We start from the raw sequence: 26,064 nt of genomic DNA, 5'->3' as shown, positions 1-26,064 counted from the left end.
GGAGACTCCATAGTTGGCAGTTTTAAAGTGGTCAGACAAACTTTTCAGGAGCAACTGTAGCCTATTTGATCCTGCTGTGAGGGAGATAGAAAGGTCAGAGGATCTGCTGAGGTCTCTCCCAGCCTTAATTCTTAGAGCGCTCATTGATCAACTTGAACTGTTCACTCGGAAACAAGCCTGCTGCCAGCAAAGTACAAAATAAAGGAGGCTACATTCCCTCTCGTATCAGCTCATGGTCCTACTGCACAACAAGATTCAAATACATGGAATAATTTGGATAGACCTGATCAAGTACTTCAAGTGAACTGCATTACTTTAACAAAGTTAACTGGCAGGCTTAAATGAAGTAGTGACTTTTGATGAATCTGAATGAAGGGAAGACATGGAGAACAAATAAAGGAACTGGCACTGGAGAAGTCTTTGAGAATACAGATGAAGGAAGGCAAAACACAAGAAACAAAGAACAGTAGTGTGGGCTGAAGTAGACCCTTGAAAGTGTTTCTGTGTAGGCATATGATTCTCTTCACTTTTGCCATACACCCAGAAAGAAAATTATGCAGAACTACACATGACTATGTGAAAACCATCCTGTAGTCCTTAAGCTATGAAATGAATGTCTGTAACTTCCAAAGTAGAAGACAGGGAGGAGAGGAGGGTAAACTTTTGCGCAACCAGACTGGGCTCCTCTTAAGGTTAATTCTATCTGTGCAAGAACAAAGTGTGTTTATCTGGCGCACTGCTTTGCAAATACATGCCAAGACCACATCCTGAGGTACAGCTTGTATATACTCGGTGAAGACCGACTCCTAGTATATGCGCACTAAGTAACAGAAGAACCTAAAATCATTCCAGATTCACAGAACCGAGCAAGCCAGTGCCTTTTCCCTGCTCCCCATCACCTTTCCATACTTAAGAGAAGGAAAATGCCTTTGTTTAGTCAGTCAGTTTTCTGTTCTTCAAACACTCACCATTTTTTAGTGTTATTTCCATCAATTTGTCTAATATCTGTGTGGAAACACAATAGTCAGGATGAACAGACATCAGCTGTTGAGAGAAAAGAAGCCACATGTCAAACACTGAGTTACATGATAGCATTTTTTTTTAATTAATAAAATACACCAACTCTTTGGTACAACAGAAAACAACACTAACAGAAAATAAATACCAAAGCCTCTATAAGCAAGATACGCCATGGAGAAGAGAATATGGATTACTCCAAGCAGCACACAAATTGTAGGAATACTTAAGAAGTAATTACTTGCAAGATCAGAACGTTGCAACCCCATGTTGAATTTGGCTGTTCATGAGAAGGTACAGAGGAATAAGAGAATGGAGAATATCATATATCCTTCCGGAACCCATTTTCATCCATGACCAAATTGAACATAACCTCCCCTTTACCCAGGAGCGGGGGCAATTGAGAGTTGACTTTCTATTCATGGGCAAGATGAACATACGCAATACTAAACTGAAATAATGAATTCTTATTTGTACACAGAACTACAAAAATATGACCCTGAAATTCACTTCAGGTTTCCAGAGGCACTTCACTAGCCCAGCAGAAACGCTTCTTTTTCTATCCAACAGGCATTGGAGAGTTCTCTGCTCTGTGAGCGAACTGAACCAGCTCACAGTTCCTCCTTATTTGAGGAACATCAGGACTCACACAAGAAGGCGATCTGGTCCTAGTGGGAGGGAAGGAGATGGAGGAGCAAAACATTTTTCTTTTGGCAAAAGCAGAAAGCCGTCAGCAGACTTAGGCTGCAATCTCACAGGCAGCCCAGCTTTATTTTTCATTTCAGGCACAGTTAGAATTTGGTAAGTAATAATGGAACAGAGATAGGAGAGAGACATTCTCATAAAGAAATGACAGAACGATCTAAATTCCCTGGGGTTTTATACTGCCACAGACATCTAGAAGGCAGACAGCCACAGCACTTCCTCCAAGAGTGACTCTGAACTTCTCCTGAGCCATGATGCACAACGACCTTTTTTTGACAAAAATTATCTGGTACTGCAGATATCTTCGATGATTTAGAAGGTGATATATGTAGCGATGACACTTTTATGTACTCCAGTACATAATTTAATTTCCTTCCACCCTAAAAAAAGCAACATTCCTGTGATTTGGCCCATGCTATTAACATCCTGAAATCTCTTCTCACCTAGCAAGCACTGTGTCCTTTCCAGATGAAGTATCGTGTATGATGATGGACAGGGACATACAACTTTCGAATCACTCAGACAGGGAGGAAGAAAAACTATCCCTAGTGTTTTATCAAAAGAGGAACAATCCAAGTATTTCAGATTGGAGAACAAATAAGAACCAGAAAGAAAGATTTATTGATTAAATTGTTATTAATGTAGTGCAAGAGAATCATAAATTTGTCCTGATTAGTTCTGCTACAACCGGCTTCCAAAAATAAATAGAGGAGAACTGCAGGAATAGCATAGGTCTTACCTGGAAAAGCCACTTTAGAATTGGTACGGGACACAAGATACAACTGTAGGCAGAACTTAGAAAGCCGTGAATAGCTAAAGAAAGCTGCTGTGTTGCACCAGAACTGTAAGACAAAGACAGAAGGAGGGGGGAGAGGAGAGAATCTATTAGTGGTTCAATCAGCACTTTTACAAAAGCATACGAACTTCCGCAACCCCAGATTATCACCAACAGCAAAAGAGATCTGAACATCCGTAACAGACGTTATTCTTAAGCTCTTGACTCATATAAAACACTGTAGTAATTATACCTTATTCATGGCAACATCTTTAAAAGACTGTAAATTTAGAACAACTATATCTTTCTCTAGAAAGACATACCATATCATTTGGAAATATTTGTACTATTAGAGAATAACGGCTYCAAAAAACATTGATTTACACTACTGTAGTATGAATCATTTTGCCTGCCTATACACAGATTACTCTGCTCAGACCAGTGAATAAGCTTATTTGCTATCCAGTGACCTTTATCAACTCATTTAGAAAAAGAGAAAAAACATTGTGGGAAATTTTTAAATAATCTCTTAAATAAGGAATCTGGAGGCAAAACAAAACAATTGAAAAGGTTCAGTCTAATTTTGCTGTGTAATTTTGTGAGGTGAAAAAAGCAATATCTGCATTTTTTATACTAAATTCTGTTAGCTTCAGTCTCTGTTAGAAAGTTATGCCATAAGCAGCTGAACTAATGAAACACAATTTCCCACATACCCCGCTTTAGCCTCCTCTGTCCTCAGTATCTGTTAAAACAGACACCTCCTAACTTCTCCATATATCATCCATCTGCTTGACTGAGCAAGCGGCACTTGATACAGTGGCTTCTAGGCTGGGCAGCTGGCTGGCTTCAGAATGCATAAGCAATTAAATCATAATTGCCTTTTGCAAGAGACAACTCATTCAGTACTCCTTCCTCCAGCCACTGATTTACAAGATACTTGCTGAAGCTTGCATCCTTGCGATCGTCCAGCCACACCAATAAAGAGGCCCGAGGGTAAAGGAGTAAATCACGAACATCATTTCCTCTAGAGACAAGGAGGAACCACTCTTCCCCTTCGCACCCACAACAGCACGTACACACGCGCATACAGAATCCTTTAAGATTACATCAATTCTCTCAGTTCCACTGATGCAAGTTTGGAATAAAACTCCACTAAAGTCAATAGAGTTTTTCAGGTTTACACTTGTGATATTAGGCAAGAATCTGTCCAACTATTTGTAGCCTGATAGCCTCATAAATAAGCAGTACAAATCCCTACCAGTTACATAACAGTTGTGTATATCCACATGCACAGTTTTTAACTCAGTGACTGAATCTAACAAACGTTAGAAATTGTGACTTTCTGCAGTCCTCGTTAGGTGGACTCCAAGTGTCCCAGGCCTCTACAGGACAGAGACATGCAGAAGTCTTTCAGCTTTCAGACATAATGCAACAGTAGTCAAGTCACAAATCAACCCACCACAGAGGTTTTCTTCCCAACTTGGGATAGCTGAGCTTTTGTTCATTGTAATATTTCAGTTCTGCATCTTCTACAGCTGATCAGGCTACCAATGATACCTCAGCACAGGAGAAATACGGAARAGGCCACAACACCTGTTTTCTTCCTCATGTCTCATTTAAGACCAAAGGTGTTTTTTCCAAGAATTCTTGAGTAGAAAAGAAGGAAGTTTCAAGTAACAATTCACTGTTCTGTAAACCTAACCTGGAGAGGAGAATTCCTGGAAAAGTGATTCCATTTTGCCTACATAGCAAGACAAAGCTCATTTCCATGCAAAGTCATGATTTCATCTTAAAAACTGCTGACACTGACAGTGAATAAACACAACAACAGGGTGAAGAAGGATATTCTTACCTGAGGAGGAGTTTTTCTATAGGATTTTGAGGTATGAAATAAAAATTCCTCAAGTCAAGGTTGTGCTGATTGAAGATTTTTCCAGACGTTGCTAAATCAAATATATCTTCTCCAGGGTGGTAGTCAGGTATGGCATGAGCTGTTATTGAAAATCTCTGTATAAATGCCCTGTAATATTCAAAATTGCTTTTATGAATTTAAATAACGAGAGGCTTATTTGCTGTTTGAGACAGTTATTTTCAATGATGAACATGTCAGACACGTGAAAGTTGAATTAGATTAAAACACAATTAACTGCCAAGAAAATACACTGGATCATGATAAAAAAGACAATGATAAAAATGGTTCACATTAGACATATTAACAACAACAGATAGAACAAGAAAAAGATTAGGAAAAAAGGCTAAAAAGAAAGCAAAGAACTAGATTTAAGTGGTTTCAGAGCAGGAAGGACCTGTGTTCTTCTGAGAGATCTCCATCAGCATTGGCATCCTCCTCATCATCTCCATCTGAAAAATTTGTTTCTGTTCCCTGTATGTCTTCCTGTAACTGCTTTTCTAGTTCATCTACCCTGCAGTAAGAGTAACAGCAGAACATATCATTACCATTCAGTATCTACAACACAAGAAAATAAAACTCAAGGTTCTGAATGTGAATCCAGGAGTCAGTAGCCAACTACACACGGCAAAACCATGCGAGGCATTGCAACCATGCAAAAAATCAAGTATTTTGCTATTCCAAGATACTAAGTGGATGTTTCCCACTGCCCAAAGAACTTCCAACAGCACATTCAATCAACAGCCAGTTTGGGGAAGACAAGGTACACCAAAGCTTCCACAACTCCATCTATTTTTTTAAAGCTTCTTTAAAAAACTGACCTTTTAGATTCTTCTTTCTCCTTCAAGAGATGCTCTAAGCTGTTCACATATGACACTTGGCTAACAACAGGAGGCTTATAAAGCTGTAAATGAAATAATAAGAAATTAAAAAATAACACACATGAAAAGCTATCAATTGATTCACTACTAGATAATAAACACGGTTAATATATTAACCCCTTTCTATTTTAATGATATTTTGCCTGCAGTAAAAATGCAAAGGAGACCCTGAAAAACAGGATGATTCACAGATTAGGTTTCTCAGTCCCTTGACAATTATTTAAGGGTCAAACCTCTCTCAGCAATTACATTTAGAAATCAACTGCCTAAAACCTTTCAAAGCCTCACCATAAGCTGGAAGGCCACTTTTGAAAGTTGTACTTGGACCTTTGGAGAGTATTTGCTATTTCTAGCTTTATAACACTGTAAACATCACCCAAAGATCAGGGCTCCACTGGGCTTCAGATTGGATCTGAATAGCAAAGCAAACCACAGCTTCTCTCCCTACTGCAGATCTCCAGCCTACCCTCATAAATAGCATTAGCATCAGAAGTTTTTTTACATCACAGCTTTGCTATTTTTAATCCACTGAGCCCCTAGAAATCCTCATTCTCGCGCATGGGACAAGAAACTCCCAAAATAATTCATCACATTTTTGGTACTTTCACTGTTCCCTAGGGAGCAAAGCACCACAACGTTTATCAAATCACCTCAAAAATCAGATAAGGTTTTTCATCAAAATCCTAATACAGCACCAAGTTAGAAAGCCAGTAAATATAGTTTAAAAAGTCTTAACTGTTAGCACAATTAGCTTGATTTTCAGTAGCCAGTGTTTTATTCGCCCAATAGCAAACAAAACAGACTTGCAACCTTTTATAGCCAGGTTTCAATTCCCTGGACAAACAGTGACCTTCCAATACCATCTTCTTTAACTGGAAACTCTTACTAGGGATAAAGTTTCTTCTTATGAGCTCCCTTACTGAAGGGGAATACAATTAAATGAGCACACGCTCCTACTGGGGATTTTCTATTACCCAGAAGAAATACAAATTAGTTTAGGAAGTTAGTGTCCCCCTGCTAACAAAAAAAAAAAAAAAACAGTTGATAAAGCATTAATTTTTGGTATACAGAGACATTTTTCAAATGCCAGAAAATGCCGAAAAGTATTATCCTCTGACTTAACAAGGGACAATACTCACAAGATGCAAACACATCCTTCAGTCTTTTTGCAAGACGACAARCCCCACGCTCAACTTCATATGTTGAAAGACCAATTTTTTTGTGGAGAAAGTTGAAGCCCTCTTAATTTTTTTTAACCTGGTTAATATGCCCAAAATGACTTTTGAACAACTGAAGAGTCAGAGTTTGCTCCAATTTACACATACGCCCTTTCTTACAAAAGAAAGGGTGAATGATAGTACAGGCAAAAGCCATGCTCATGGAAATTTTGGGACAGTTTTTAAACTCTCTGCCTTTCTTGGCCATAATTACACAGAAATAGGGTAAGTCAGACATTTGTGGTCACATACATGCCCCTAAGCTACATCTAGGCTGTGTCCGTTTATCACTCTTAACCACTAATTACGTAGCCACGCTAGTTCAGATTGGGAAATATGCACATGACCGCAAAATTCTCATTTATAATGTGCTTGCATAATTAACAGTGAGGACAGATAAAATAATTATGGCTGCTCAACATCTGCCTATGGAGAAGCTTTTAAAAGAAATCCAGGCAACATAATAAACTACTTCAGGGATTTAAAAATGGGAGAAGGGAAGGGAAAGAGTATTTATACAGTTATTCTGCTAACTGCAGCTTTATTTCTCACTTTGAAAGATTTTATTCAAATGCATTCACTTCCAAACTGTATCGACTTTGTTAGGAGTGCTACATTAAGTTCTAGTGCAGCACTTTCCAAATTAARCCATTAAGCAAACCATTAATTTACCATAAAACTTTAAAATAGCAACCAATTTGTTATTGAACAAATAGCTAACTTTTAAAAATGCAGATGAATTCATCACCACAATATCCTGTAAACTGGGATTCAAATACTTCTTCCATCCATCACTTGTGAGCAGGAGAAGGCATTTAACTGTTTGAAATACCARGAAATTCAAACTCCAGTAGTTGGGCCTCAAAGAAAATACTACATTTATAGGTCAAGAACTCAAGCTTTTTRAGAAGCACAAATCATTAACAAGGATAAATAACTCAAAAATCTTGCCTGATCAGAAAGATGAAAACATTAAATCCCATACATCTAAACATAATTTTTCCCCTTTTCCTTTAGAGGGAAAACACAAAAATGAAACTCCTGAAAAMCACCAAAAGAATACAGCTACTGTAACCTCATCGTATGAATCATCATTCAGCCATTCCAAGCACAAGTGTAATAACAAGCACTTTTTTCTGACTATATCGCACTGTACACTATAGGACCATTAAGTAAGCTGAGTAATCAGTTTTGAAGGCAAATATTCCTGAGTTTTCACGCATTTAAAATACACAAAAAAAGTCATACCAAAAAGTGAAAAAAGCAAGCCACCAAACCACAATGTAACGAAGCTGACGTGATGCATTTGGGTTTTTTTTTTTTGCCACTTACAGGAAGCTTCAGTGATGGACTCATGGTGTCCTGCGAAAGATTCTCAAGACAGTCTCCTTCCAGGGCTCCCGTCTGTGGCTGGGGACTTGAAGACAGAATTTCTTCTAATGGCAAGAATATTTCTTCATCATCATCATCATCATCTAGATCGCATTCCAAACTCTCATCTTCACTATCAATGCTGCTCTTTGATTTGCTATTCAGCTTAGATGTCTCTATACAGGTGTTTTCAACTTTCAACTCTCCTGAGAGCTGTGAAGACATCTGGCCACTTTCCACACACCCTTCTTTAAAAGGTAATGAACAGGGAGCAATTTTACCAATCTCTTGTGAGAGTGCAAGTTTCCCAGGACCTTCCACTGAACGCAAATTGGAAGTATTTTCTAATGTTTTCCCTTTTGGTTTTGGTAAACTGTTGCCAAGTTCAGTACTATCAGCTTCATGAAGCACAGGTCCTTCTGGTCTTTCTCCATCTTGCTGCTTCGTAGCATCCAATACCTGAGATAAGTTAGCATTTTGAAGACGAGATTTCACGTCTTTTGTGAATACAGTGTTTGTTTGAGTTAAGTGGTGGAAAGAAGGCAACACAGTAGTTTTTTCCTGAGAAAGAGAAAGGGACTTTTCCAAGAAAAAGCGTGAGTGGGTCACCTGCAATTGATTTTCTTTGGTATCCACAACAGAAACATGGTTATTTTTATTAGGACTGTGTGCAGAATATGAAGATGACAAACCTACAGAGGAGGAATTATTTTTCTCATTTTCATGGCTTGAGTCAAGATATTCCTCTGAAAGAGCAGAATCATGTCTGGGTAGAGCAGCAGCCTCCATTAGCTGCACAACACCATTACGTGGAGACTTTAAGAGCCTGTTTTTCACAAAGTCAGACTTCCTATTTCTGCACTGTTCAGATGACCTACTAAAAAGAGGGTCATTCAAACTTGCTACCACAGATTGATTTGAACTGTTTGCATCCAAATTCATGGCAGTGCATTTTCTTTTTCCAGGAAAGTCCTTTTGTTTGGATGGACTAGAAGACATCTTAGAACTAAGGCAGAGTGATGGAAAAGACTGGCTTTTCCACATAACGGTGGCTTTTTCAGGCGACGGTCTCAGATTTGGAGAAGATGCCTCAGGTTTTGAAACGTGCTTTGACTGAGATGGGTCATCTATAAAAAGTGTTTAAAAACAGTAAACCACTTCAATTTTTATAAAATAAGTCAAAACTATAACAGGCTTGAGACAAAAAAAAAAAAAAAAAAAAAAAAAACCCCACTTCTCATTAAGTTATTTAACACTTGTTTTTCATTAAAATCCCAAATTACTTTTAGACTTGCCCATATAGTAGAAATAACCCTGACTAGACAGCAGTAGATTTTTTTGAGAGAGTTTAACTGGATTTATTCTTTACAACAGACTTGCATCAGATCATTTCTGAAAAGTACATTAAATTCTACATATTTCTGCTAATTAATTACAAACTACTTTTAACTGCTGTCACTGCAGTTTGAATCCCTGAAATCATATGGAAACTGTTCTAGTCACCTGAATCATATTACCAAAATAATCCTCTTTATGAGGTCACTTTCAACTTTATTTTCCTTGCTCATGACTGTCATAATACACGTCAAAAGTAAAGAGTTCAACTAGTTCAGCTACATACACATAGCAGCAAAATGTAACTTCAAGAGAAAAGACTTTAAAAAAAGAGACATTAAGTGATGAACGTGATTAAATAATTAATTCCATATTATCGGCACTGCTTCTACCTGAGGCAGTCTCCCATGAAGCAGAATGTGATCTTTTTCTCAAGGGACATCCATTTCCCTAAAAATAAAGATGGAGGAGATAAAAAGTTAGTGGCATAATTTAAACATTAAAAGCAGGATGCTGTCCTGTGTCAAGTGTCGAGTCCAGCACAGACTGTCCCCCCCCCCAAAAAACATGATAACATACTTTATTCCAGGACACACTTAAAACACAGCTACAAAGATCTCACCAAAAGGACTGCTCCAAAAACAGTTTTTATACCTTTTCTTCAGATCTGCCTCTGGCTCTAAATCTCTCTACCTTCAGTGATAATTAATGCAATTAGGTTCTTGCCTCCCTGAGCTATCTGAGAGACACAGCCCAGGTGGCTTTCCTCAGGAGGCCTGAGGAACTTGGATAACAAAAAGATGGTAACCACACACAAGGAAAYGGGGGTGGGGTGGCGCTAAGCAGACACAAGCTAACCCACCTTTTACGTTCCATTCATAACACATTTTTAAGAGACACACAGTCATCTTCCTTGCAAGTAACCAACCACCCGTTAAAGCACTTGCATGATTGGTAAAGAAAGTATAAATAATTCAACCTAGAATGAAATACAACGTACTTAATAGGACCACCGCCATCTCTGTKCAAGTATTGTGGCTTAAGTGAACAAACTTGAACTGCTACTAACTGCAACTAGTGGAAAATTGTCAGGCAGGAAAACTGTATCACTGGTGTTCCCTAAACTGCACTGTGAGGAAACATGATTATTTGCAATAAAACATTATCTCTRCAACAGTTACAATTTAAATTTCATTGCATTTTCAAGCTTGCATTGATTTCCATCACTAGAACTGTCATGGCACTCAAGCTCATCATCAAGAGAGGGGAATTATCAAAGCATTTTACCCAGTCCCTCCCAAAGAAAACTCTTCCTGAGACAGCTACACAGGGAGTTTATGTTGTTCCACTGAAGAAAAAGACCTTATCTAAGACAAATAGAAGTTAACCATTTCTTTAAATGGTTTATTTTAAATTTAAAAAAAGCTTTTAATTTGAAATAGCCAATTTATAAAGACCACAATCCATTACAATCTATAAAAACAGATTTAACAAAAAGATTTTCAAATGTTTTTCTATTTGGTAAAAAAATTTAAAAAATGACAAACCAACAAATTTGGTGTAGTCCGCAAGTTAGCAGATAAAACCAGAGTTGGTTGAAGGGCTAAATCAACTGTAAGTTGAAAGAGAGCTTTTTTATCTCAGTATGTGAAACAATTAATTCAGAGCGGAACCAGCTGAGGATGCGGGAAAGCTTATACAGTGAACAGGAGGAACTTCGTTCATCCCAGAGTGACCAAAAACCGTCGATATGATTTTCTAACTATAGCTAAAACTTTCCGTTAAGCAAAGGAAGTATTAACCATCAAACTTAGTCTGTCAAAACACACACAGCATCCAACACACGCATAGCAGTTTGTTAAATGCAACCATTCTAAATCGTGTGKGGGGGGGGGTTGTATTTTAATTGAATGACATTTTTTATATATACTAAACCACGTGCTGGCTCACTGTTCAGTTGCACAAGCAGCAGGGCTTGCAAAGAGAGGGGCCTGGTCACAGGCATCTGGGTAGGGCAAGACAGGGAGAGTGGGATAGAGAAGCAGGCCTAACTTAGTTGGGATTAACCTGCCACCAGGCCCTACGCACAGAACAGAGCGTCAAAGGCAGCAGCAGCTCTTGAAAAGAGCTGACTGGTAAGCTTTACACAGCTGCTGTCTGTGCAAGGACATTTTGGTATATTTTATTTTTAAAAAGTTTGACTCTTTAACAGGAATAGATAGGTATTAGATTAGAGATTTCCAGCTGTTTAAATCTATTATCCTTCCAGCTAACTTACAGATTAGCTAGTGTAAGCATTTAAGTGTTGTTACAAGAGCTACATAAATAGATATAAAAAAAAAAAAAAAAATTCCCAGAAAAAAAGGCCAGGCACAAAGCAAACTGTAGTAAAACAGTGGATGCTTTAGTGTAAACCTAACCCAGCCTAAGTATTTTCCCATTTTGAATTGACTGCTTTCAAGCCAGGTTTTCTCATTCAGTTTAAAATAGTTAATCAGCTTACCCAAGCATGACTTAAAAGTTACAGAGAGAAAAGAACATAAACTTCTGTTACACCTGAAAGAGGCAGCACCAAGAATCTTACCCTACCTTAAAAAAGGTGTCACAGATTTGAAGCCTTAATGACCCTTTTAAGCATACCTGATGTGGTAAACTTGTTCCTGAGAATGGCTTTACTGGATGTAGCTTAGAATGTTTCATTCTATGTTTCTTCCGCTTTCTTTCTCTGCAGAGAGCTTCCAGTGACAGCCTAAATGGAGGGTCACTTGGAGCACACGGCAATTTCACGGAATGCCCTGGGTTTTGGCACAGAGATGCGTTGCTCACGTTGCCATTATTTCTAGCACAAGTTTTGCGCGTATCAGCTTCTAATGATGAAACCCATTTGTCAGAATCTGAACTGGTCTCTTCTGGATCCATACAGTCAGCCTTCTGTTCCCAACTATTTCCACAAGACAACGGTGTCCTTGTTACACCCGGACACTTCTCATTTCTTCCCTGTTCTTGCTTGACAATTTTATCCTTTTTGGCCAACAAACAGCTGGGAGACCCTGCAGTCACGAGGAGTTTTTGAATCACAACCTTAGGATACACTGAACTCAATGCCCTGCACGCTCTGCTGTTCTCCARCGGGTTTACATTGTCCTTTTTTCCCTTAACGCCTCTTCGAAAGGCATCTAGCCCAGGACTTGTGTTTGGTGTTTGGACTGGCATCTTTTTTCTTCTAACTTGCTGTGGAGAGGACACTTTCTTTTCAAATCGTTCAGCACATAAAGCCGACAGTCCGATTCCTCCATCTTTTACATTTCCTCTGTCTGGTGAACACAACGCAGTTCTGTCTTTATGGCCAAGGTCTAAGAGAGGAAAAGATGAATTATTCACAATCACAATATTGAAGAGAATAATTTCCCTATTGGACTGTATTACTTGATATTTTACCTCTTTCTCTCTCTCATACACACAATCCAAAAATGAATTTACTTAATCACACTTGATATACACCAGCACTACACAACTTATTTCACATCAGATAAGACTTGCATGATCTATGCTACAGCTTCAGTTATTATAAACCACCTAGCCCAAACATGTGAGAGAACAATTTTAAACTAATAACCATCCCCATTTAAGGAGATTCATTTTAGTATAAAATTAAGTTACATTTATATTAATTTTTTTATATTGTTCATTTTGATGTATTTGGTAAGCTGATATATCGCTGTTTCAGTTTGGAATGAGATTGGACTAAACTTCAGCATTCTTGTATAATTAAAACTCATATATAAACATCTATTAAAAAAAGACAGACATTTACCTTGTTTTAAAACTGGTTTGAAGAATTCTGTAATGGACTGGTTTCTGAAGAAAAAAACATAAGTATTATCTCTTAAGATAGTAATACATAAATGCCCATGCAGAAAATATCAGTAAAACTACAGTGAGGTAATTTTGCAATTCCTACAGAAACATTTTTATGCCGGAACCTCTCATTCCATTTTGGAGTTTATTTTTCTGACATAGTGGAGAAAGCATCATCATTGCCTTCCACGCTTCATTCTGCAAGGCCAACAAAGCCAAACTGTCTGTTTCCTTTCTTAACCAGTTTCTTTCATCATCGCAGTAAATCTTCACAACCCTTCTAGCTTAAGCTCATCTTTCTTAAATAGGATTGACCTCAGCTGTACTCAGCATCCCAGAGGAGAACTCGCCAATACCTTGTTTACAGTCTCTGCATCCCCACTGTCAACATTTTTAGCCAGTAACTGTTTTTTATTTTTATTTTTTAAGGCTACGATCACACTGCCTGATCTGCTATTCTATGAGCAACAAATTAATCGCCAGTTCAACACCCTGCCCCCAAAACTTGTGTTTTCCGTTAGATTAACAAATTTTATTTGTTCATGGAAAGGCCAGCGCCAGCACAGTGGAGGGCAAGAAGGAAGGTGGTGGGAACTGGATTCTCCTCTCTTTTAGCACCTGTGATCTAGTAAATCAGCACACCATAGCAACTGACTCCATACCCTTAGTAACTTGAATGACAAAAACACGACCCTCCTTACACCTAGCAACGTGCATATTTAATGCTGACCCTCTTTAAAGAACTTACYTGTTCATTTCTAGTAAGTCTATAAAGAGCATAGTATCAGCTGAGAGGTTTTTTTCCCTCAACAGCCTTACCTTGAATAAACAGAGGATTTTTTTCTAGGGAATAGCAAATTACATGTCAAAGTCATCCACTTAAATTCAAGCTCTCATTCCAAAGCACAGAGAAAATAAATCTTCTAAAAATGCCAGTTATGCCACTTCTATCAAAATTTTATTAAAATTTCACTCCGATACAAACTTTGGCAGGAAAAAAAACTTTTTAAAAGTTACAAACTGAGAAAGTGTTACAGTGGAAGGAGGTGGCCATAACAATAACCATCAAGGACCAAACCCTCTTCAGTACATTATCAGTTGCAATCAAATATGGTTACACAGCTCTACAAGTTGTAAAGTTCAACTAATCCTGTAACTTTCCTCTAAAGGCCCAAAACAACTTGTGCATCACTGTTCCTTGCTTTTTTCATACAGCTGGTGACAGACTGGGATGCACATTCCTACCTTATCAGCCTTCCCAGCAAGAGCTCCTGCTGGCCCTGCCCCATGCAAAACAGAACACACATGCCAGCAGCATCTTTTGATACACGTTAAGGGTCTCTTCTGGCTTCCAACGCACAAACAGYGTTCTACAGCCACCTTATTTTACATATACCCAGCAAGATAATTAAGAACTTTAAACCAGGGGTGGTTTCCTATCAAAAAACACCTGGGATGTGAGAACATCAAGGCATTTCTCTGTGAACTTTATTTCTGAAAATGGACAGAATGTCTGAATGATGCACAGTTTGAGCATTAAAATACCAGTCTACACTTAAGAACTATGAACTCACTATCTTCATCTTCTTCCACATAGTAAGGAAGTTTACTGCTAATTTCAAGGTTATACTTTTGCTTGTTCTGTAAATTTYTCTCTTCAAGTTTCAAACAAGATATTGGTGCGAGAACAGCAAGAATAATACAGATTTCTTTAAGACCTTTCTATGTATTTTATAATCATTCTCTGCTTTCCAAAACACATAGCTATATGGTTACTGTCTGCATAACAGTGATTACAAAGGCTAAAACTATTTATTGCAGATTCTAAGCTAATATTTTAAAGCATCTATATGACTGTGCTTTCACAGCCCCAAAAACTAGCTTTGAAGTTTGAGCCAGAAGATCCCAAAGCTCACTTATTCAAACTCAGCTTGCATTTTGAATCTTTCTGTAAGCATATTACTTTAACTGTCACATTTCATAACACAATTTCTGCATTTTTCGCACACACAAATACAGAAAGCAGACAACTGTCAAGCACTGCATTTTAGTGTACTGTAACTCAAGAAAGCCACGGGTAATCAGAGCATGTGACCACGTAAAACAGTCTTTTTGGCTTTCTGAAGAGGGCAGAAAAACTACTGGTCAGAGATTTACTCTCCAACCCATCCGCAACTTAATTTGATGCAGGTCAGAACATCTCCCTTTTTCCACCATGCCGAAGCAAAAGGGTTCACAAACTTCAGTTCAACAGAAGAGTCAAAAGGCAAAATTTCAAAGCGTTTATTCACCGTCGTTGCTGTTGCTGACTGATCTGCCTTTCCGTTCTACACTGTGCTCTGCTCCRGCGCTCCTGCCTTCCCTTCTCACAGCAGGGCTCTCTGGCCCTTGCCCTTCCCAGGACATTCCCAACACTTGCTTGTGGCTGCTCTCGTAGATGGGAAGTCATCCAGTGGCAGCGGCTTTCTGCACTACAAATCTTTCCAGAACTCTTGTTTTCCTAAGAAAGCAATTGTGCTTCTCCTTCCAGATTAAAACCTTATCTGCAGTCCAAACCTTATCTTCAGTTACCTTGTAGATCCTTTCTCCGCACTGAAAAACAAAACAAAAGCCTTCTTCTGTCCTCTTCCTTCTTTCTCCAGCCACTGATGTCAAATGACTGCTTATCTTTCTCCCACATCCACTATCTCACTGTTGTATTGTTTTTTATTCTAAATGCAAGAGCTTTGTAACAAAATTCAGATTGGTTTCATATTTGTATACAGCCTTGTATAACACAACTGAGAGCCCAGAGGCATTATCTTTAGAAAAAGTTTTTTTTTCCCCACATTAGAAGTTTAACTTGAGTACAAAGTGATCTGTCTTAGGCTTTTTGTTTTACAGGGCTTAACCATCAACGTTTTCTATTTTGTATTTGCTATTCTGCTTTTTGGAAGCACAAGGGATAGGAGCTGTCCAACGAAAACCGGATGATAGTTTCTCAAGTGCTGTACTGCACCTCAGACAAGGAAGTGTACTAGAAACCTCAAATAAAAGCAAAAGATGAAAAAAAGGAAGCAYGTGACTACAAGAAGGAATGTGAGAAAATACTGCGCTCTCCAACTTGCTTTTCATAGGTATGAAAACATGAAMAGAACATGTGATTTTTCCATGTGAACAGGACATACCTGTTCACAGGCTGTTCACAGGAAGATTTCCGTTATTATTTTAATAAGAAGTCAAATCAGTCCTTAAGACTGAAGAACTGATAAAACAATACTATTTTTCATTCTTCTACATGATATGAAAGGAAATAATTTGCAGTTGTTTAATGTACCTTTGTCAACAAAACATAGCTTTGGTTTATGCTTTTCAGCAAAATATATAAATTCAGCAAAACATATTTATCAGCACTAAAAATTATTCAACCATTTTTTGTGAAGTCTCGTCTTAAGTGAGACTCCAGAGAGACCACTAAAAAAACCTCTGGATGAGAAAAGGCAAGAAACCACAAACACATGATATCACTTGACACAAAAAAAGCCACAGATAGAAGATGCAGCTAGYAAGCCTTTCAAAATTAAGTGCACAACACCTTTAAGGAAGGAAAGAGAAAGTTCTTTCACTTGTTAAGCAGATTAAATCCAAAGAACTCTTTAAAAATAATTGTTGTTTATAGCCATATCAACAGCTATCTGTGATTGGATAAAAACAGTGCACATTTTTTAAAATCTGTGCTGGAAACACCACCATYGATAGCTCAGAAAAAGTAGAGTCATACAAAGTAGGAATACACTACACAATATAACTCCATSTTTGACAAAATGAAGCCACTTTGAAACCACTACAGAAGCAACAAAAAAACAAAAGAGAAAGTCATACCTAAAACCTCTTAATGGTCTTCTACATGACCGCAATATAACAGAATGCAAATTTTTTCTTAGAGGAAAGATGTCTTGAAAAACTCATAGGCAACAAATCAAAGTCTCCGTAGTAGTTTCAGTTTCCCATGCAGGAAGTAACACAGAAAAAAAACTGAAGTTTTATCTCCTCCCTTTCCTCCAAAGGTTAGCGCTATCAAAACCGGACACAGAACAAAATAARGTGCTGCTTATAGCATAAGAACTTAAGGCTTCCTTTGTACTGCAAGGAACAAAACTTATTTAACTCAGCAGCCTATGAAAAACTTATCAAGTCTTTAGCAGAACTCAGATGTGCAACAGCTGGACAGATTTATCACATCTAAAAACTGTCACCAACCACCACTGCCTTCATTAGAGACCTTCTCCTACAGCATCATTAACAGTCCACAGCTGGAACAGGATCAAGAGCAGAATTAAAGACAGAATCACAGAATGGTTGAGGTTGGAAGGGACCTCTGGAGATCATCTAGTCCAACACCCCTGCTCAAGCAGGGTCACCTACAGCACGTTGCACAGGATCATGTCCAGGYGGGTTTTGAATATCTCCAGAGAAGGAGACTCCACAACCTCTCTGGGCTACCTGTTCYAGTGCTCTGTCACCCTCACAGTGAAGAAGTTTTTCCTCATGTTCAGATGGAATTGTCTGTGTTTCAGTTTGTGCCCACTGACTCGCAACTGAAGTTGCCTCGAGACTGAAGTTCTCTCTTTACATCTGAGCTGCTGAAGCCCAGCTCTAAAGATAGACTTGCTAACAAACACGGAAATTTAAGACTTCAACACACAGGGGAGGACTCATAATTTGAACGACGTGCTGAAGATGCTGGCCGGTCTTTGGCCGGGTATCATTTTCTCGGTACACCTATCAGGTTCCCTGGCTATCAGACACCTTTCACCTTGGCCTCTGAACTACCAGCACCGAATAAACACAAGGGCAAGAGAAGGGGCCTACGGGCAACCGGTGGGCACCAGCTGCCCTGGGCCACCGGCAACCCCTGCCGGGGTGCCGAGGGAGCCCCCATCTGCCGCGGTGGAAGGACAGCGCCCAGAAAAGCGCCTCAAGCCCCGCGCCGCGAGGCGAGAGGACAGCAGCCGCCGGCGACAGGCGGAGCGGCCCCCCGGGACRGCGGCCATGGCCCCCGGGAGCGGTGCATGCTGGGAGCTGCCGCCGCCAGCGCGGGCGCCCCCTGCAGGCGGGGGGGGAAGCAGAGCATGCCGGGAGCCGCGCCCGCCCGCCRCGCACTGCATGCCGGGAGCCGCCATCGCCGCGGAAGTGCGCCCCTGCTGGCCGGGCGCCATACAGCCCCGCGGCCGCCGCCGACACCCGCGTCTCCGTCTCCCCGCCCGCCCCCCCACCGGTACCTGCAGTCCCGGGCGGTCTCTCTGCCCGCGGCCGCCGGCCTAAAATGGCGTCGGGACGTGGTGACGGGCGGGCACGGCGACGGCGAGCCCGCGCCCAGCGGCCGGGTCATGACTGGCAGCGCCCAGCAGGCCCCACGAGGCGGAAGAAAACGAGGAGGCCGCCCGCTCCCGCCCCCATGGCAAGGGGCGACGGCACCGCGACCCTCGCCTCCGGGTGCTGCGGGCAGCAAGCGGGGGGAAGCGCTTCCACCTCCGTCGCCAATTGGCTGAGCGGTCGAAGAGGTAGCGCCTCCTATTGGCCCACTCCCCTCGGGGGCGGGACGGAGAGACGGCGCGCTGTCGCGATTGGCTGCGGGTGGCGGAGCACCCTTCCCCTCCCAGCCGAGAAAGGGCGGCTTGGCGCCTTGGTCTCGCGCGCCCCTCCCGCCCCGCTTCCCGCTCGCTGATTGGTGCGCGCGCGGAAGGCGCGCAAGCCGGCCCCGCCCCTCCCCTCGCCGGTGGCGTCGCCGCCTCCGCGGCCTCCCGTCAGGGGTCGCACCGCCCTGGCCGCCCTCAGGGACGTCTCCGCCTCGCTGAGCCGCCCCGGCCCCCGCACTCGCCCCCCTCTTCCCGCCCGCGGTTGCCCCCTCAGGGGCGGCCTGCTTCCCCCTCCCCCCCCAGACCACCATCACGAGTGGCAGACGCCATTAACCGCCCCTTGCCCTCTTGAGGAGGGCAGGTTTTGAAGCTTAAAAAGGTGGGAAACTAGCTGAAAGGTGGCTGAAACCAGCCATAACATCCCCCAAACCACTCAGACCTGTGCCTTCTTCATCCCAGCCTGGTGTCCAAGCTCTGGGCTGCACTTTCAGCTCTTTTCTTTAAAAGGCATCCTGTGTGAATTACCATAGGTTTCACCCTAGCAGGTTTCAAACTACTCAGCCCAGGGTGGGAGAGCTGGACCAGGCAAGCTGAAGAGCCAGGTATGCAAGGCAGGYCTAGACAATCAAGCTTAGAGAAAGCCTACTGCTGCTTGGTCCCATGCACATTTAACACTTGGCCTATGTGCTACAAAATTAGTCTCTATAAAAAAATAGCAGTAAAAGTAGTCCCCCAAAAATCTTGACACTATTGCTTTTAACCATTAAAACTAGGCATCTCATGAGCTGGTTTCTGCCCTTGGTCTGCAAAAGTATCAGGCAACATGAATGAAGCTTCCTTCTTCCTAGCAATGGCACAGAAGGTTGAGGCATTTTGTTGAAATTATGTGTGTAGGGGGTGTGTGGTTTTTTTGTTGTTTTTTTTGCACAACACTTCACCTGAAGGTAGAGGTGACCAACCAAGGCCACTCCTTTTCTAATGTTTTTCTTGGACTCAGAAATGCAGAGACAATCCACTCAATGGAAAAGAGCAGACCCAGTTGATGTCCCTTTCTGCACCCCACCTTAGGCATGCTGGCTAAGGGAAAGTTTGCAAAACAGAAGCAACAGTAAAGTCATAAAATAGTAAACTTCAGGCACAGACAGGTTAAGCTTACCTYTCCACCTTATACTATTTRTTYCAGTSCTCCCTTCATCCTGCCCCATSCCTCTGTTGTCCCAAATYGGGGRTTCRTTACCTGGTGTGCAACAAGTCAATCCACACAGAGTCAAGTGTGGATTCACAGATTCRCAAGTTCAGTTAATAATTCAGATAACACCTCAGTGTTTTTCAAAAAGCTTTCACCCATGTAATTTATTGCGTCTTAAGCCCAAGAGAGAAAGAGCAGAAACAAAATTTGCTGTTCATCATATAACATTTTGCTCTTCTCTTGCCTTACCRCATCCAATGCACATTTTGTCTTAAGTTTAATTGCAAGCTCTGTCACAGGGACCTTCTCTGACCATATATCTGTATAAAGCTACCACAAAGGGATCCCGTTCTTTGGCACACTTTGAGAACCACCACACACAATGCCATCAACCCATGTTACACTTGGTGCAATTTTCTTGAGCAGTATGTGAAGAATGATTGGGCTTGCTATCATATGGATCTGCTTGAATATACAATAAYGTGTATGAATTACTGTCTGATAAAGAGTTAAAACAAAGTTTCATGCTCAGTGCTACCAGCCAAGAATTCCAGAAATTTTTGATGTCACATTGAAGGAGTAGMTAGAATTAAATATAAATATTTGCTTTACCTTTCAGTTTAGTACTTGAACCTGGCAAATTTGTAGCAGACCTGGATGCATTTTGAACATGAACTGTTACAGAAGCAGACAAGAGTCACATACAGTTAGAGAATATTGGACTGGAGTTGTCTAGGGTTAATTGCTAGCATTAGGCTGTAGAAGTGTATTAGCGATGAATCCTTCTTACTTATGCAAACATAAGCTGAYGTAAGCATGAGTTAACACTACCTATATAARCTTGCTTAGCATGAATAGCTAAATTTGCTGAAGCCTTAGGCCACACTTAGATAATATGATGAACTTTTACCTAGTTAAGTAAAGGAGGGCCCCAGAGCTGGTTCAAGCCRGAAAGATAGARAAGTTATGACCAACAGCAGAAGCTACAACCTTGAAAATAAGATAAGAGGCAACCTGCCTAARAAACAGTGAAGAGACCCAGTGAAGAAGGGGAAAGACCCCAGRTCTAAATATTACTGGTCTTAACTATCACATGAGGGTGGGAATTTAGAYTGTAAGGGTATAATTTGCCCAGGGATTTCTTTGTTCGGTGTCCCTCTTTAGTGACAGCCAGCTCAAGCTGTAATTACCACGTGTCATTAAAATTTTGCTCTGATTTGACTTTGATTTTCTGCCTCAGCAGGAACCTAGGGTCGGACCCTGTTATGGTGGCCGGCAAGCCTAATTTTCCATAACACAGAATTTAGTAATACTTTACAGAAAACGCAGAGACACCAATGGACTTTTCCAGAAAGACAGAGTCCAACAAAAGTGATGGAAACATGAAGCCATTTATCAGGGAGCAGAGAAGGATACAAAACCCAGCAATTAATTACATCGTAGCTTACGGCAAGTATCTGAATATAGTACCTGCAAGAAATAGAATATTGCAGCATTGAGGGTAGTAGAAAACAATAGTGCAGCAACTGTAATTGCATCAGCTTGATTTTTTCCATCAGGAAAGCTGTACAGAATAAAGCCACCTCACATATAAGTATTTATAAAAATACATACATGTATACACAGTTTAAATGAATACATGTCCTACGACAGGCCTTAATTTCAAACTGACAGGCAATAGCAATAATTAGACACAARTATAGGTATCAGTAAAGAATCATAACATTCAAACTGCTTTTTAAACTAATTGGAGTAAGTTTTAATCACCATAAATGCTAAATATTCCCAAGAAAAAAGGGTACCTTACTTTCCCTGGCACTTTGTGAGCACTTCAATGCTTATACTTTCCTTCCTCCAAATTACAAAAAAGTCACAAGAAGCTTACCTCATAGTGTCTTGCTTCAAAGTTAGAAAATCATTTACCTCTTGTCCAATTCCTTTCTATTGCTATTCATTTCTATTAGTTCTTCCCATAATGTAGTCTCAATATCTCTGTTTCTGCACTTTACCCACAAACCTAAGTAATCAGAAATCMTGAAAAAGTACAAATCTGAAAAACTTGAGGTTTTACAAGTAGATCCGGAACTATACTAGCGGTGTTATGCAAGTCATTCTTTGCTGTTGGATTACATCTGRTTCTTAATTGCCTTCCAGAATGACTCACGCCTTTTTTCAAGCAAAAACAGGAAGCATCCCAGAATGCCAGTTTTCTAAGCAGTAACTACAGGGGAATGGGTTGCTCACAGTACAGCCATATCGTGATGAACTGTGAGATGGCATAGGCCYTTAGCATCTGAAATGCATCAAAATCTTTATTAGAATATTTTAATGTAAACTTTCTAAATAGAGCTAAATAAAATCCCTGAATATAAAAGGAGAAATATGCTTTTGCCAGAGACAAAGGAGAAGAGAAATAAACATTTCATTTCTAGTCTAGGAAGAAATTGTTGTTAGGCTTTAGAAAACACAGCTGAACTTCTGAGTTATTCAATTTTCATTTAACTACATTAATATTTTTAGCCTGTACCAAGCCATCTAGAAAAACATCCATCACTGCAAAATTGCAGCACTTTCTAACCTTGGAAGTTCTAAATATTTCTAAAGTCTTAAAAATCATGCAGTAAGAAAAAAACTCAGTTTCAGTTTGCTTTCAATTTCTGAAGGCACAAAGGGGGCATATACTTCAAATGCACCTGTAGAAAAGGAAGAACATCTTCCTTTCTCCCTACAGAACCCTCACCCAAGGGACAGTGCTGAAACACCTGCTTCTCTTGCATAAGACTTTTAGACACACACACTGCAACYACCAATCCTTCCGACAGCCTGCGCTGCCTGTATTACGCTGCTCTACATTGTTTTAAAGGAGCCATCACCAGACTGGTCACACATGGCTACCAAAGAGCCTGCAGATCAGACAGGTGTGTTTAGGTATGTGGGCCTTCATGCTTTCATAGTCATGGAGCCACCCTCAACCATCAGCAGATGCTATAACCGATATTCAACCATTAACTCCAACTTCCTCTTTGAACATAGTTCACATCGGAGAATGCTGTTTTCCAGTGGGCCATTTGCAGCCCTTAYCTAAAGGGAGGGGGATGTCCTGCAGGCTGCAAAGTCCTAACAGTAGCATGACATGGGGGCCATTGCATGTGGATGGCCATCTTGGGCCATCAGCCTGCATCCRCTTCATAACTTCAGTTTCAAAGCTCAGTAGGAAATGTTCATCCTAATCACCTTCTTGGAAGGTCTAGGGACCTCCCTTCTGCTCTTTTCCACCTTGTTTTAATATGCCTGACTCCARTAGCTCAGCAAAGGGCAAGTCATTCAGAATCACTGACCACATGCTGCCTCAAGGGAATCAGAAGGTGATAGTTTTCTGGAGTGATGAAACTCTCCCAGAACATTAAGGTACCAGAACAGGAAGCAGACTGAAGCAAAGAAGTAAGGCTGCAAGAGAAAGATTTCTCTAAGGAACTGAGGAATGACAAGTAAAGGCAACAGCAACTATCCTCATAACTCTTTTGGAGTTTAAGTGTTGGAAATTACCTTTTCCCTGACAGGGCATCAGGTCAGGAAGATAAGCAGATTGCAACCAATATTTAGTAGAAAACCTTTTATTAAGCTGTTAAYACTCAGAATATTAACATAACTATTCACACAGTATATTCAGTTATTTCCTATAGACACACATGCATAGTTACTCATTGTTACCCAGTGGGGAGGCCAACCACAGTTTATTTGGACATGCCAGTGACCTCTAGGTAGATTTTCAGAAAGTCCCTCTGTTTCTGCAGGTRTAACTATAATCCTGTAATCTTTGTCTGCATATAGCAGCCACTGCCTTCTTGGATATGGTCCAAGTTATACAACCCATTGTTGACAGCAGGGCATGCTGGTGGCCTTGTATAAGTTCAGCTTATTCTTGGTGTCCTGAGTTTATCAGTTTTTGTGGATTCAACAGGACCTCTAGTCTCTGGAGCTTATCAGTTCTTGGGAGACTTTCACACACTACTCCTCAGCGTGTAGTTTTCCTCTTCAGCCTGCTTTTTTCTGGTAACTATTTCTCCATCCATGCACATGTACCTGCCTTGCAGAGCCCATTCACACAAACTCACTCAGAAGTGACAAGTGCTCTTCAAGCTTCCCAGTATTTCAGCTAAACAGCTGTAGTAATGCTAYTTCCTATCTTTCAAGCCTGCATAGCATTGCTTTGGACTACAGCTACAACAGCAGAGGGGGAGGGCAGGAAGGCAGAGACTAGCTGTGTATTAGCACTCATTTACATATCATAGTGTGGCACATATTAGAAGAGATAGGGAGTAATGGAAAACAGGTGATAGACATTCAAATCTATCTGGCATGGAACAGGTAGAGCACCAGAGGAAGTGTTTGGAAGCTTTCCCTTTTTTCCTGTGAGAACAGAAATATTCCATGAACATCCATGAAAACTGAGGAAAGATGTTTTCTTTAGACTTGGACCAGTTTCCTCTGGCAAAAGCATGTACCTGAGCATGTAGCCAGAAGTGTGGCTGCAACTCACACAAACATGCCTGAGCTAGACCTGCATAAACTCATCAAGTCACTACRCTTTACCAACACATAGTCCTAGCTTGCAGGCTCTGCCCACCTCAGCTGCTCTTTGTTCTCTCTTCACCAATTTGCTGTGTGGTTGCCACAAATTATAGGGCTCAGATACAGGTATTCTCTGGTATTCCCAGAGCTTCCTTCTCTTCCATCTTTCTGGAGGAACCTTCACCCCACACACACTTTAATTCTCAGCTATTATCCTATTAGAAGCTCAGATTCTCTGCACAATCCTTAATGAGTACTCCAGGATGCCAGTTTACACCAGCTTTACCAAACAGACCTGGTTCTTCTGGCATGCAGCTCACTGACCAAAAAACTGCATTTTCATTTCAGTGAACAACTGGAGAGATTTCTGGTACTACAATTCCAGCTGCAATAATAGGAGAATTCTCCACTGATCAAGCTGTCTGAAGATTGTGAAGTGTTGCCTCTTCCAGAGCTGCCTCCTCCCAGGGAACTCCGACATGTCTGGCCAGGAACTCATCCCTAGATGAGAACTGGCACAAAAAGCTGGCAACATTGCACGCATCTGCCAAGGGGACACATCAGGACAGAAAAAAGTTCATAACCATGTATCCTAGCTTTGTGTACCATAATAATTCTRCTACACCATATTACATTTACTAAGCACTACATAGTTTGCTCATACCTTTAACATATTCACCATCTTCCTGACATATGTGCCCCTTCCCACAATCATTTTCACTGAAAACTTCAAGTCTACCTATGCCAGTTAAAGTTCCATCTAATCTGTATTTTTTCCCCCAATTCCYTACCTTTAATTGTTCAAGCCTTTCAAAGCTGTCAGTTCCAGGACTCTGGATATTTAACTTCAGAGAAGGTCAGTATAACCATGTACACAAACTTCACCTATCATGAGCTCTAAAAATATCCTGGTTTACAGCTTAAGCAAATTAAAGTAGAAGATGAAAAGTGACTTCACCTGTGGCTTCTTCAGCAGGCATCTGTCATGTTAACATTTGTCAAAGTCCTTGCAGATCCATTTCTGCAGAGGAGGTCTCCTGGAGGAGAGCAGTACTATATTCTTGGTAAACGTGCTGTTCACTGCTGACAGTTTCTGCAAAGATTAATCACTTTTGATGCAAAGTTCAAACACAATCTCAAAATAGGGAAGAAGGGCAATCCACCCCTATCAGTCAATGAAAAGAGCTTTCCTTCAGCAGCTTATCAATGTTTCTGTGGCTTTTTCACTCGCATCTTGAGCATGGTGCTTACAGCATGACATGCAGCAGGAATTTTAGTCAGTAAATTAGATTAGCTAATCAGACAAACATTGGCAGTCCTCACTCCCCTTCTTCCACTTATATGTTGGGCTGTCACCAAGCTCTTAAAAATCTCTTTTGCACAGATTGAGGGAATCCCTGCACCAGCTAAGAATGTCACCTTTCCCTTGCAACCAGATCTCCTAATGAATTCAGGGGCTGCACAGCCTGAAAAAAAAAAAAAAAACCCTGAATTAGGAAATGCTGGCTGGAATAGGAAAATATGAATCAGTTGCCATCACAAATAGAGACAGGACATACAGACAGTTCATTTAATGTCTAGTTAAAGTGTGTGAACATTTTAGTTTATTTAAAACAC

At 40.7% G+C, this 26,064-nt stretch overlaps 1 protein-coding gene across 2 annotated transcripts in view; it reads right to left on the bottom strand.

Annotated features, from left to right (window-relative positions):
- The window catches only part of SLF2 (SMC5-SMC6 complex localization factor 2), a 31,853-nt gene extending 13,267 nt beyond the window's left edge, over positions 1–18,586 (bottom strand). Inside the window, exons 1-10 of one of the 2 annotated variants that reach the window (XM_026069685.1) lie at positions 18,330–18,586; positions 13,025–13,068; positions 11,851–12,563; positions 9,603–9,660; positions 7,837–9,002; positions 5,228–5,310; positions 4,804–4,920; positions 4,350–4,517; positions 2,462–2,564; positions 969–1,044 (exon numbers count right to left, since the gene is read on the bottom strand). In XM_026069685.1, the coding sequence (XP_025925470.1) occupies positions 969–1,044; positions 2,462–2,564; positions 4,350–4,517; positions 4,804–4,920; positions 5,228–5,310; positions 7,837–9,002; positions 9,603–9,660; positions 11,851–12,563; positions 13,025–13,068; positions 18,330–18,439 (2,638 nt within the window). In that variant the 5' untranslated portion in view covers positions 18,440–18,586. The remainder of the gene's footprint in view (positions 1–968; positions 1,045–2,461; positions 2,565–4,349; positions 4,518–4,803; positions 4,921–5,227; positions 5,311–7,836; positions 9,003–9,602; positions 9,661–11,850; positions 12,564–13,024; positions 13,069–18,329) is intronic. The other variant, XM_026069686.1, reaches the window with a different exon arrangement.
- Between the last annotated feature and the right edge of the window lie 7,478 nt (positions 18,587–26,064).

Source organism: Apteryx rowi, unplaced genomic scaffold, assembly GCF_003343035.1.
Source record: "Apteryx rowi isolate R43461 unplaced genomic scaffold, aptRow1 scaffold_3, whole genome shotgun sequence".
NCBI lineage: Eukaryota > Metazoa > Chordata > Aves > Apterygiformes > Apterygidae > Apteryx > Apteryx rowi.
This window is presented reverse-complemented; position numbering and strand designations above follow the sequence as displayed.